We start from the raw sequence: 13,018 nt of genomic DNA, 5'->3' as shown, positions 1-13,018 counted from the left end.
TGAAAATGCCTAGCAGAACTCACTCTATTCTCAACAAGATTGAGATTTGCGTCCATGAATATATGATTTGGAAAGTTTGCTGATTTATGGATCTGGATGTAGTAATTGACATAGTGTGCAAAATAGTTTTTGCCCCAATTCACCCTTAGGGGCTGATCCTTCAATGTGCTAAACACTCTGTTCCCAATCCAGCAAAGCACTTAAATACAGGCTTAACTATATGTGTGTGAGTAGACCTGCTTAAGTCAAATTTACGTGCTTAAAGTTAGGCATGGGTTTAAGTACTTTGCTGGATCAGGGTCATAGGCCTGATCAACAAAGGCACTAAGGCATTGTGTCATGATGCCAAGCACTGCAATACCTATCTTTCAGGCACCTACAGGAAAAGGATAAATGGACACAAATCAGATATTAGGAATGGCAATATACAAAAACCTGTAGGAGAACACTTCAACCTCCCTGGCCACACAATAGCAGATCTTAAGGTGGCCATCCTGCAGCAAAAAAACTTCAGGACCAGACTTCAAAGAGAAACTGCTGAGCTTCAGTTCATCTGCAAATTTGACACCATCAGCTCAGGATTAAACAAAGACTGTGAATGGCTTGCCAATTACAGAACCAGTTTCTCCTCCCTTGGTTTTCACACCTCAGCTGCTAGAAGAGGGCCTCATCCTCCCTGATTGAACTAACCTTGTTATCTCTAGCCTGCTTCTTGCTTGCATATATATACCTGCCCCTGGAAATTTCCACTACATGCATCTGATGAAGTGGGTATTCACCCACAAAAGCTCATGCTCCAAAATGTCTGTTAGTCTATAAGGTGCCACAAGACTCTTTGCTGCAGGAACAACACTGTGATCCACAAAGCCAAGTTAGGAACCTAGGCTCCCTAAACAATGCATGGGCAGAGATAGGTACCTATGAACATGACCCACAAAAGCCAGCATGCTAGGCGGGGAGCAAGCAGGAGATGCCAAGGAAAGGGGTGTGTCCTAAGCCCTCTCCTCGGGATGGCGCCTAAGTCCAGGCTGCAGGGAGGCAGCTAGTGTTCCACAGCTGGGATCCCCTGTCCTGAAGTCAGGTGGTTTAGGCACCTAAGTAATTTCTTGTGAGGATGAGTTAGGTGCCTGCCTCACTCCACACAAAATGGGGGGAAGAAGAGGAACATGAGGTGGTGATGGTAGCACCACCACCACCCACCTTGTAACTTTTAGACCAGTGGTTAGAGCACTCCCCTGATGAGGTTGAACTGCCCCCTCTGCCTGGGGCAGAATGGGTTTGGAACTGGGGTCTCCCACCTCTCAGGAGGGTGCTCTAACCACTGGGCTATGGGATAGTCCGATGTGGGATTCCCTCTCTCACTCCTGTTGAGGTTGTTCCACTTTGGCTAAATTATTAAGTAGTTAATGACTCCCCAATGACACTCTCCTGACAGGTGAGAGATGCCTAGTTCAACCCCTTTCTCCTCCTGAAGCAGAGGGGACTTGAACCTGGATTTCCCACATTGCAGGTGAGTGCTCTAACCACTGGGCTAAAAGTCATACACTAAGCACCTCTTGCTCTACCACCTCCTCCTCCAGCTAAACTTTGAATGGGACTCAATCTGGTAGGCAGCTTCTGAGTCCCATAGCCGAGACAGGCACTGCTTCACTTATCTTCTCCTGATTCATGGGTCGCTTTGGGCCTCAGGTGACAGGTAGGCATCCAGGGAGGCATCCAGGCGTCTAGAGTGAGGCAGCAGTGTGCATGCCCAGAGGCAAAAACATAGGAATCTAGAGAACTTTTATGCTGAACATTTCAGTGCCAAGTTTAGACACCTACAGTGTTTAGTGGCAGCCGAGTGGAAGATTTGTGGATCGCAGCAGTGCCTAAAACTGGGATTTAGGTTCCTAAGAACCTTTGTGGATCTGGGCCAGAATGCTCAGCATCTTGCAGGATCAGACCCTAAATCAGGATTCCGCTTTGTGTGTCTCCGGTCCTTGGAACAGGGAAGACTTACATGGTCACATGGTCACTGCTTGCATCCGAAGAAGTTCACCATTCAAGCTCATGCTGCAAAACAAAACATAGTCTATAAGGTAAGGTGCCACAGGATTCTTTGCTGCTTCTACAGAACCAGACTAACACGGCTACCCCTCTGATAATGGTCACATAAGGGCAAAATCAATATTATGTGACTACATCTGAGAGGGAAAATCTCTCCTTGGAATACAGAGTAACTTCTACTACTGCAAAACTCCTGTAAATAATATAGCCATGGAGACAATTTTAGACTTTTATTCTGAACATTTTTAACTGACATTAATAAATATAAGCCAAATTTAACACATTTTTAACTGCACTCTACAAACACAATAATACTCCTATGCTCCAAAAGACATGAAAGTGCATGTAACTACGTCACCATTCATACCGGAGTTATCTTCATCTTTGCGGATCTTTAGTTTTACAAGGTCCTCACAGTGTTTAAGGATCTGAACAGCATCTTCCATGGAGCAGTTGTCCAGTCGAATGTTATCTATGGCAAGCAGTTTATCACCAAGTTCTAACGTTCCAGTTCTGTTAATAAATGAACGTTACATGATTAATTAGTAACGTATAAATATGCTAGTTGAAGTAGTATTAACTCTCATGTACCATTCAAATTGATTTTTAATTATTTTTTTAAAAAATTAATACATCTTTTTCATCTTGGTTTTGGATGACAATCATTAGTTTTAATTAATGGAGATTAAAAACATTATTTATTTCTCCAGTAAAATGATTCAATTGATTTGGAAACTTAACAGAGCATAGAACTCTTGTAAGGGAGTTTCTATGTGCACAGAAGTTACATGGGGCACAAGTTGAAGGCAACCGACTTTCTCTGAAAGTGTGAAAGATCTCACCTGTGAGCAACACTTCCCTTCTTTATATCAGAAATAACAAGGGGGTCCCCTGGTTTTCTACTGGATGGAGCTGCAATAAAGAACACACACATATATACTATTTCGACAGATTGATAGATCGATAGCTAGATAGATATACTACCTGAAATATACATAACATACACTCATAAATTACACACAGAAAAACTAAATTAAAAGATTATGCGAAATCAAGCAGCCAAGAGTTAGGAAATGCCATATTAAGGTTGCCTATGCAACCTTAATTTAGTCTCACTGTGCATAAGCATTACGATTGAGGCCAGCCCTACACTTGGAAGACTTTGCTGGCAGGGCCGGCTCCAGACCCCAGCGCGCCAAGCGCGTGTTTGGGGCGGCATTTTGCCAGCAGGGCGGCAGGCAGGTCCGGCGGACCTTCCGCAGTCATGCCTGCGGGAGGTCCCCTGGAGCCGCGGGACCAGCGGACCCTCCGCAGTCATGCCTGCGGGAGGCCCGCTGGTCCCGCGGCTCCGGTGCACCTCCCGCAGGCATGACTGCTTGGGGCGGCCAAATTCCTAGAGCCGCCCCTGTTTGCTGGTATAGCTATACCAGCTACGTGATCCTAGTGTGCTAGCCGTTTATATCAGTAAAACTGTGCCTTTGCCAAAATAGCTTATTCCAGCCGCCCTCCCCCCAAAAAACTACACAGGTAAAAGCTCAGTTTTGCTGATGTTACTGTGTCTACACCAGGTGCTCTTCTGATACAGCTATGCTGGTCACAAATCACACCTTATCATATCCTGGGACCTGGCTGATATAGCTATGCTGGCAGATGTCTGTAGTCTAGGAAATAATGGCCACAGTCTAGAATTATATAATCACATTCTATTTGACCACCTGTGAAAAGTCTGCTTTAAATGACTTGTCCAGCATCACATAGGAACTCTGTGGCAAAGGCAGGGATAAAATCCAGTTTTTCTGGGACAGCATTCAGCTGCCTTAACTATGAGACCATCTTCTCTCTCTTCCTGCAATTCACAGCCTCAATCACTACGCATCATCCAACTTCTGTAACAAATGAACCAGGGGTACTACAGACCATCTCCTTCACTACACAACCCGGATTCATCCCCTGAGCAACTCTAACTTGTGCAAAAAATAGTATGTGATCATAGAATTAAAGACTGTATCATAATGCAAACACACAAGGGGGCATTTCCTAACTATTGAGTACTTGACTTTGCAATCTTAATGTTCTTTTAACATAGCCTTTTTGTGCGTAATTTCCTACATTTTTAAAAAAGCAAACTGACAAAAAAATTCCACCATGTGGCATCATATTGATACTCACACTAGTCATCAGCAGGGTTGCAAACTTTAGATTCACCACACAGACCTCTGCCACCTGAGCTAAAGGAGTAACTGATAGCAGTAGTAGATTGTCATCATCTATGTGGACCAGCACTAGAGGTGAAAATCTCTACTGAGCATGTGTGATTTTTCAAAGGCTTATACTTTGGCCAGACTTAGGCAGATTTTCATGGAGATGGCCAAAGGCCACCCCAGGCCACCCCTGGCCAAATTCAAGTCCCTGTTCCAAATCATGGGGTTTTCAAAGCCAGAATTTTTTAACATGGGTAAAACACTGTATTTTCCCCTAGCATTGTTCTTGGAACCAGCTCAACTGTCCTGGCTGGACTTTTCCCAAAAAAGGCAGATGCCTGGCATGGAGAATTTCAGCTCAAATGGTTAAAGAATGGCAAAGGTAGAAGCAATTAAAAGCAGGGTCTTATAATGGGAAGTGTCAGGTAACTTTAAAAGTAGGTGATACTACCAGCCCCTCTTTTAATAATTATTTTATACATAAATCAATCTTAGATTAAGCTTATATTCTAAAACTGATCGGAGATGTCTTTGTCACCAAATAATTTTGATGAGGTTAATATCTAGGACCCTATCTTGCCTTCGGATCCTAACGCCTGGGCAGAGTCCCAGTGAAATCTTTGGGCGTCAATGGGAACAAGGGACTTCCCATGGGGATCCGATTGCTAGATTATTTTAGCAAACATACTGATGGGAGCTGCAAAAAGAAAACATGAGAACACCACACTATTTTAATATTGCTTTTTCTGTATTTTGCTCCATAAGGAAATTTAGCTCTATTTCTGAAACTTCATGCTTAGTATATTCCTTTATATGTAGCTATTGAGATCCCTGCACAGTGAGAGCCCTTACACCAGAGGTGGGCAAACTACGGCCCATGGGACCATCCAGCCCGGACTCCGAGCTCCTGGCCCGAGAGGCTAGCCCCCAGCCCCTCCCCCGCAGCCACAGAGCGCTGCGCCACCAGCGCTCTGGCCCACTGCTCCTGCCAGGCAGTGCAGCGGTGTGGCTGGCTCCGGCATGGTAAGGGGGTGGGGAGTTGGGGGGTTCCAGGGGGCAGTCAGGGGACAGGGGGCAGTTGGATGGGGTGGAGGTTTTTGGGGGGGCAGTCAGGGGACGGGGAACGGGGGCTGGATAGGCATGGGAGTCCCGGGGGCCTGTGAAGGGGTGGGGGTGTGGATAGGGGGTCAGGGCAGTTGGGGAGCAGGGGACGAGGGGGTGAGATCCCTGGGGGGCGGCTGGGGCAGGGGGTCCCGGGAGGGGGCGATCAGGGGACAAGGAGCAGGGGGGTTGGATGGGTTGGGAGTTCTGAGGGGGACAGGAAGTGGGAGGGGGCAGGGGCCAGGCTGTTTGGGGAGGCACACTCTGTATTCTGAACTAGGAGAGCATGCTCTGAACTTGAAGGGTTCATAAGTGTGCATAAAAAGGTACAGATGGTAAGTTCAGGGCTGAGGCTGAAATTCTGCTTTTAGTCCACTTTAAAATAAAATAAACTGATTAATACTTTGTATTTGTAATGATCATGGGTGAATTTCCTTTGATTTTTTTACACTCATTTAATATTCCAGAGAGGAAAACTATCCTGTGGTTAAGATACCGGCCTGGGACTCTGGAGATCTGGGCTCAAATTTCTGGCTCTGCCGCTGTAATAAATAAAGGCAGGGGGAGAGTAGCTCCTTTTGATGGACCCCCACCCAGCCAGCCAGCTGTAAAATCCCTCCTGGTAGCTGTTCTTTACTTGCTTTACCTGTAAAGGGTTAAAAAGTCCCCCAGATAAAGAAATAAAAGGGGCACCTGACCAAAAGAGACAATGGGAAGATAGAACTTTTTTAAATTGGGAAAGAAACTTTCCCTTTGTCTGTTCTCTCTGGGTTGAAGGGTCAGATCAGCCATGCCATAAGCAGCTAAGCCAGGTATGATTATGTTGGTGTCATCAGGCATGACTCTAGGTAACTCAGGAGAGGCCCAGCCCTGACCCCAAACCCATCCTCCCCACCCAGCCCTGACCCCAGCTCCAAGCCCAGCCCCTGACCCCATCCCCACTGCCCTGACCCAACCATCACACTCACCCAGCAACAGCCCATTTTGTAATTGCAAATGTATACAGACCAGTAAAGCATTTAATGTTTTTAAATAATGTATTTGGTGTATTTTCTTATTATTTCAAATTAATTTTCACTAGTTATTTTTACATTTCCAAATACATGTTCCTATAGTATTGCAACTTTTTATGGAAGGGCCCCCAAAATTGCTTCAGTGCTGGGGCAACAGGGTGTGTGGGTGGGGTGGTGGGGGGGGGGGGGGGGGGGGGGGGGGGGGGCCAAAAATTGTTTTGCTTGGGGCAGCAAAAAACCTAGAGCCGGCCCTGCTCAGGAGGGTGGAAAACCACAGTGTCAATGAAACCTTTCTGTACTAGGCCTGAATGAACCAAAGTTATTCCATGACTACCCAAAGCGCTTCCATGTTTGAACTCTAATCGACCTAACAGGCCAGCTGCAAAGAATGGAATGTGTAATAGCTAGTTATCAGTGCAACACCAGTACCAGAAGGTAATAATGAGGCCTGCTTGCTCCTGGCTAAGGGGCAAGATAACAGATCAAAGAAAGTAGGACAAGATAACGGTCCAAAGAAGAGTTACTAACGAGCTAGACTGGCTGCCGCCAAGTATGACTTAACTGCTTAATGTAATTGCTACTGCATGGTGTATCTGCTACAGGGAAATAGAAGGGAGGGGGAGTAGGGGGAGTAGTGGGGGTAATAGAAACAGCTTAGCTAAAGTTATATATAAAAAGAGAAAAGCTGCCTGAAGTTGTGTGCTTGATTTGAGACGTGTGTCTCCTTGCATCGCTTTGAGATCTCAAATAAACTTTGTCTGCTTCTCCACCTTGGTGTGTTTATTGGAGCGAAGCACACCGGGCAATGAACCGCTGTTGCTGTCCTCGGGCACTCTGTGCCGGCAACAATTATAAGCCATCAAATCATGCCTAGAACTACTTATCTGAACTCCAGTGTGTAAGTAGATCAGAATGTTTAGCTAGATGCGATTAAGGTTATTTCTTTTATTTCTTATTGGCTTGTGGACTCCTCTGTGCTAACCCCAGATGCTTTTGTTTGCTTGTAACCTTTAAGCTGAATCCCCAAGAAAGCTATTTTGGGTGCTTAATTTTTGGAATTGCTCTTTTAAAATCTAGTAAAAGCCTAAGTTCCAGATGTATTTTCTTTCTTTTTGTTTTTAATAAAATTTACCTTTTTAAGAACAGAATTGGATTTTTGGTGTCTTAAGAGGTTTGTGCATGTTGTTTGATTAGCTGGTGGCAACAGCTAATTTCCTTTGTTTCCTTTCTCAGCTCTTCCCCAGAGGTGGGTGAAAGGGCTTGAGGGCACCCCACAGGGAGGAATTCCCAAGTGCTCCTTCCTGGGTTCAAAGGGGGTTTTGTTGCATTTGGATGGTGGCAGCGTTTACCAAGTCAAGGTCAGAGAAAAGCTGTAACCTTGGGAGTGTAATACAAGCCTGGAGTGGCAAGTATTAATTTTTTTAAATTCTTGTGGTCCCCACTTCTGCACTCGGAGTGACAGAGTGGGATTCAGCCTTGACAACCGCAGATATCTTCTGGGACCTTAGGCAGATCACATAGTTGGTCTCTGGGCCGCAGTACCTGACCTGTTGTTTATCTTACCTATTTAAATAGTAAAATATCAGTGCAGCTAATGATCAACCTGTGTTTGAACCGTGTCAAAATACAATGAGGCCCTGATCCCAGTTGGGATCTCTAACAGGGGACCGCCCATCTCAAATTGGGCGGGATGGTTCCGAAATGCAGAGTTCACATCCTGGTCCTGGGTTGAATGTCTCTGGGATAACCTTTGTCCCAGATTACCTGCGGCGCTGCTCCGTGCCTGCTCAAGGCTCAGGGGCAGTACCAGCCTCTTCCCTGCTCTTCCTCTCTCCTGCCCAAGTCCCCACCACCTGGCCAGGCCAGAAGCTGGAGACAGGCAGTAGTAAGAGCTGCCCAGGGAGCACAGGCTGCTGGTGGGGAGTCCTGGACCCTCCACCTGTCCTGGATGACGTGCCTCGAGGGGTGGAGATATGGGCTAGGGGCTGCTCTCGGGTACCCCAGCACCCTGCCCAGGGCAGGTGGAGGCTCCAGGGCTCCCCACAGCGGCCTGGACAGCTCTTACCACAGCCTGGCTCTGGCTTTCGACTTGGCCGGGGGAGGGGCATCAGGGGAAGAGGAGGAGCAGGGTGTGGGAGTTTGGAGGAAGGATGTGTCCTCCTTTTGCCGTTTGAAAAGGTGGTCAGCCTAGTCTATAAGGATATGTCTACACAGTCCGCTGAATCGAGCCTCCCAGCCCAGATCAACAGACTCTGGCTTGTGAGGCTCATGCTATCGCACCAAAAATAGCTGTGTAGACAGCGCTTTAAAGCTGTGGCTCAGACTCTGAAAGCACACCCCCCTCCCTAGGCTTCAGAGTCTGAACTCCAGCCTGAAGCACAACGTCTGCACAGCTAGTTTTAGAGTGGTACCATGAGCCCTGTGAGCTTGAGTCTGTCGACCTGGGCTGTTAGGCTCACTGCCCTGGGCTGTGTACACGTACCCCAAGTGCTACTGTAACATTACTATGTAGAAGGCAGGTCTACGTGATTGGGGATTCCATACTGCGAAGGTTGGACAGGCCTGTGACCAGGGCGAGAGAGAACAGAGAGTGTGCTGTTGGTGTGGTGCTAAAAAAATGTGGATGTGGACTGAGGTTTGAAAGGATCCTAAGAGGAGCGGGAAGAACCCTTTGATCATCCTTCAAGCCATAATAAGAAAAAAGAAAAAAGAGAAGTGGGACCGCTTAAAAAACTAAAAATGAGGGTGAGATAGGATAATCTTGGAATGGCACAATATCATGAATTCTATGATTCTATGATTCTATTAAAACCAGAAAAGGGAAATAAAAATCCCTGAAATCTATGAGAACCAATAATGCAATGGCCCCATCAACACTACAGCTCTAACAAAATCAAAAACTACACCTGCTGTCACATATCATTGCAAACATAGAACACAGGCTGTGGTCACTGAAACATCCATGAACTTTTTTCAAAAATGTTTCCAACAAACCTGGATCAAATTATGATTTGGGCCAGAAACCAGGCAAAAGTGTTTCCCCCCCCTTAGCGTCCAACCAAAGCTAGGCAATTGCAGCTGAGTTTGGCTTTGAGGTTCCAACTTTGTTTGAACTCAAAACGCAGAGTAAAATTCAGAGGAAAATGGCTGTACACAAACCAAGTCAGCAAACTGAAATCAGCGATGCCCAGCTCTTGATAACCCCTACTTGCTAGAGCACATTGTTTACTAAAGGGACTAAAAAGCTCATTGAATCCATACATAAGCAGTTCTTACAGTGGATTATTTTATGTTTTAAAAGTGGATAATTAATATTATGATGGCTCATTTGGGGCTGCTGAGAGCTGTCAAGTAAATCTGCACATTGTGGATGTGGGCTCAATCCTGAAAACCCTTGAAATATTATTTTAATTCCTTACTTTTATTCCATGAGCTATTAGCTTCGGGGACCACTTGTGGAGTAAGGTGCTATATGTTGTGAGTAATCCTACTATTTATATATAAGCACAAAAAAGAATAAATGACCTGCTAATCTTTGATGTATTATTTTTAAGGCTTGCCTAATATAAAATGCCCATAATGATTTTTGGAAAATGAGTCAAGATAATTTGCTTCCGGGCTCAAACCTTGTACACCTGCTGCTTTTGAAGCCCCTTGAAATGATTTTTTTTCTGGCCCACCTGTGAACGGAGGTTAATAATAAAAATTCTGATGATGTCAGAACTGTATCAGCACTGCAAGAACTGATTTATGCTCATGAACAGATGGTTCAATACCTGAGTACAATGTAAGGCTAATACAAAGTAAATAAATAATAAAAATAGATAGTACGTATGGATACACCCATACATATATATAAATACTATTCAACATGCAACTCCTCAAATATTTTTTCTCCTTGACACTAAATATCACAATTAGCCTCCTTTTCTCTAATACATAATGAAAACACCATGAGGTATCTCAAAAAAAGCACAATTATGCCCCACTTTTATTTGAAGACCACTTCTAATAGACAATCAGTTTTTGTCATTCGTTTTAGAGTGGTTGCTAAAGACAGGCTTTACTGTGTATGTGTACACAATATTCTTCCATTTTTATATTTCTACAGTGGCAGAGTATGCAAAAGTTCTTTTATGCCGGAGGTGTATGATTTTCACATTTTTTGACTAAAGTTCAAATATACTTAATAAATATGGACCTCATCCTGAAAAAATATATGCACATGTGAAACTTTACACATAAGAGGAGTGCCATTGAACTCGGTGGGCCTATTCATGTGAGTTACTCATGTGCATAAGTGTTTGCAGGACTGGGGTCTATATATGTTTTGGTGTATGATATACAGGACTTAGGAAATTACAATTTTCATATTACTTTAGCAAATATATCTTTCTGACATCTTTCAATGTATTTTTAAAATATGTGGCTATGATAAAGTAGTTGGTGTCACAAAAATCAATCTTAAAAAAAAATCTATATTCCACTACACTGTTTAAAATCAATATAGATGGCAAATAAATTAAATCAAATTTAAACACCTTACAATTGCTGAGGGCTGACCTGCTTAGTAATTTCCATGAAATGGCTCTGTTTAAAAAAAGGTGATATTGCCTAGCATATTGTTGTGTCGTACTTGGTTCCATTAGAGCTGGGGAAAAAACATGGATAACAATTGTTTGCTAAAAATGCATATTCAGATCAATGGAATTCACCAAATTATTCTGTCTGGAAAAAAAATTCTGAGAACGTTGAAAAGATTTGTTTCAACATTTTCAAAACAAAATGTTTCAATTTGAAATGACTTTTTGTTTCAAATTTTGCTTCAGTTTTATTTTTACAAAAAGTAAAAAAGAACAAAAAACAAAAACCCAAACCCAAATCCTTTAGGTCACATGAAATGTTTTGATTCAAAACAATTTTTTTCAATTTTTTTGTTTTGCTGAAAAAAAGTGAAACAATTTCTTTTTGGGTCAACCTGAAATGAATTTTTTCTCTGAATTTTTAGTTTAGCTTATGAACCAGAAAATCAGTTATTTACACAGTTCTAGTTTCTGTGGCCTGGTTTAAAAAATGGAAAAGTTCTAATTTCCAGAAGCAGTTAATTGGGTATGAAATTGGTGCTAACTGCAGTATGAAAGATATAGTTACTTATCTTTGCAGACTATGGATGAGGCGCCTGATCCAAAGCGTATAAATATTAATGGAAAACAGGTCTTTCACAAGCCCAACATAGATGCTAAGGGGACCTGTAACCCATTAAAGAATTTTGGGGAACCATGAAAGACTTAACTAGGACCTTCTTTTGGGAGGTTAAGAGTGTAAATTGTGTGTGTTAGAGCAGCATCTGACAAGTCCATTGTATTGAGAGACAGTTGACATAAAAGTTATGTGAAAGCTAGTGACTTTGATTTACAGGGATTCACATGAACTTTTCTTCTGGTTTTATTTCATTATGATTTGTGCCCCCTTAGTTTCTAGTTTGAATGAACCTTAAACAAAGTGAAATTCAGCCCCCAAAATTGAGTTGCACGTGATTTCCTCCAAAACTCTAAATCTGCTCAGGTTCATTTAGTACTTTGTCCAGATTCACAAGCTTTTTGAGGACCAGGCAATAGTTTCACATAGGCTTATTTACTGACCAAGAACCACCTTCACCTGGACCTCCCTGCAGAGTCCTATTACCATCTCATCCAGACCCCCCCCCACAAGCCCCTGTATATCCAGATCCCCCCCGCACCCAGATCCATCACTGAGCCACCCACACCCAGATTGCACCACACAGAACCCTCTCAACCCACCCCTGGATCCCATCACACTTGGATCCTGCTTTGCTGAGCCTGCCTGCCCACACCTGGTGCAGCTGGCACAGAGGGCAGGGCTTGGGGTGTTTTGGGGGCAGGCTTGGTCCTTGCGCTGTGTCAGGGTTGGGTGCAGCATCACCACTGAGTCCGTGTCCCAGGGGGATCTGCACAGTGAGCTCCCACCTCTGTGCAGCCAGTGGCCTGTGATCCCCAATGCCATGCTGGAGCCTCCACATTTATTTGACAAATAACATTTTCAGAATTTTAAAATATTGTGCACAGAATTTTTTGGTGCAGAATTTTAAATGTTTTGGCGGAGAATGCCCTCAGTAGTAATACCGATGGCACCTCAGACTAAGTACCTCACTAGCTCCTCTAGAACCTTTACATATGAACTGAACAAGAGGGGTAGCAGAAATGACCCCTGAAGACTCCTGCATCAGAGTGCCTGTAGGAGTATTGACTATAGAGTGTCCACAGTGCTTACCCATATCTAGCCCACATGGATATAATATCACCTGATCTCATGTAGTATTTACGTTACAAGCTTGATAGCTCCAGCTTTGTGGAGAGTTGAATTTCACCCACAGTTCATGCAGATTCTTCTGTTGTTTTGTTGGGCCATTTTCATTTTGTTTTTTAAAAGAAAGCATTTAGCATTATGACAATAATATCAATAAATGGCATGCAGATATTAATGTGCTATAGATGCTCTGAGTGAAATTAGTATAAAACATTCACCCTGTTAAATCACTGGCTCATTTCTGAGTTAATTAGGTAGAACAGAACAAAGTATTAAGTACAACTGATTCAAGGTTTTACAAAGGGTCTGAAATCTATCAGACAAATTTCC

The 13,018-nt window shown here is 43.8% G+C and overlaps 1 protein-coding gene across 11 annotated transcripts in view; it reads right to left on the bottom strand.

Moving 5' to 3' along the window:
• Positions 1 to 13,018, bottom strand: part of GRIP1 (glutamate receptor interacting protein 1) — a 536,924-nt gene that overhangs the window by 41,720 nt on the left and 482,186 nt on the right. For all 11 annotated transcript variants that reach the window (XM_039501819.1, XM_039501812.1, XM_039501825.1 and 8 more), the window contains 2 exons: positions 2,889 to 2,958; positions 2,414 to 2,559 (listed from right to left, as the gene is read on the bottom strand). In XM_039501819.1, coding sequence (XP_039357753.1) covers positions 2,414 to 2,559; positions 2,889 to 2,958 — 216 coding nt within the window. The remainder of the gene's footprint in view (positions 1 to 2,413; positions 2,560 to 2,888; positions 2,959 to 13,018) is intronic.

Source organism: Mauremys reevesii, linkage group 1 (assembly GCF_016161935.1).
Source record: "Mauremys reevesii isolate NIE-2019 linkage group 1, ASM1616193v1, whole genome shotgun sequence".
NCBI lineage: Eukaryota > Metazoa > Chordata > Testudines > Geoemydidae > Mauremys > Mauremys reevesii.
Note: the sequence above shows the minus strand (reverse complement) of the source record. Positions and strands in the feature narration are given on the sequence as shown.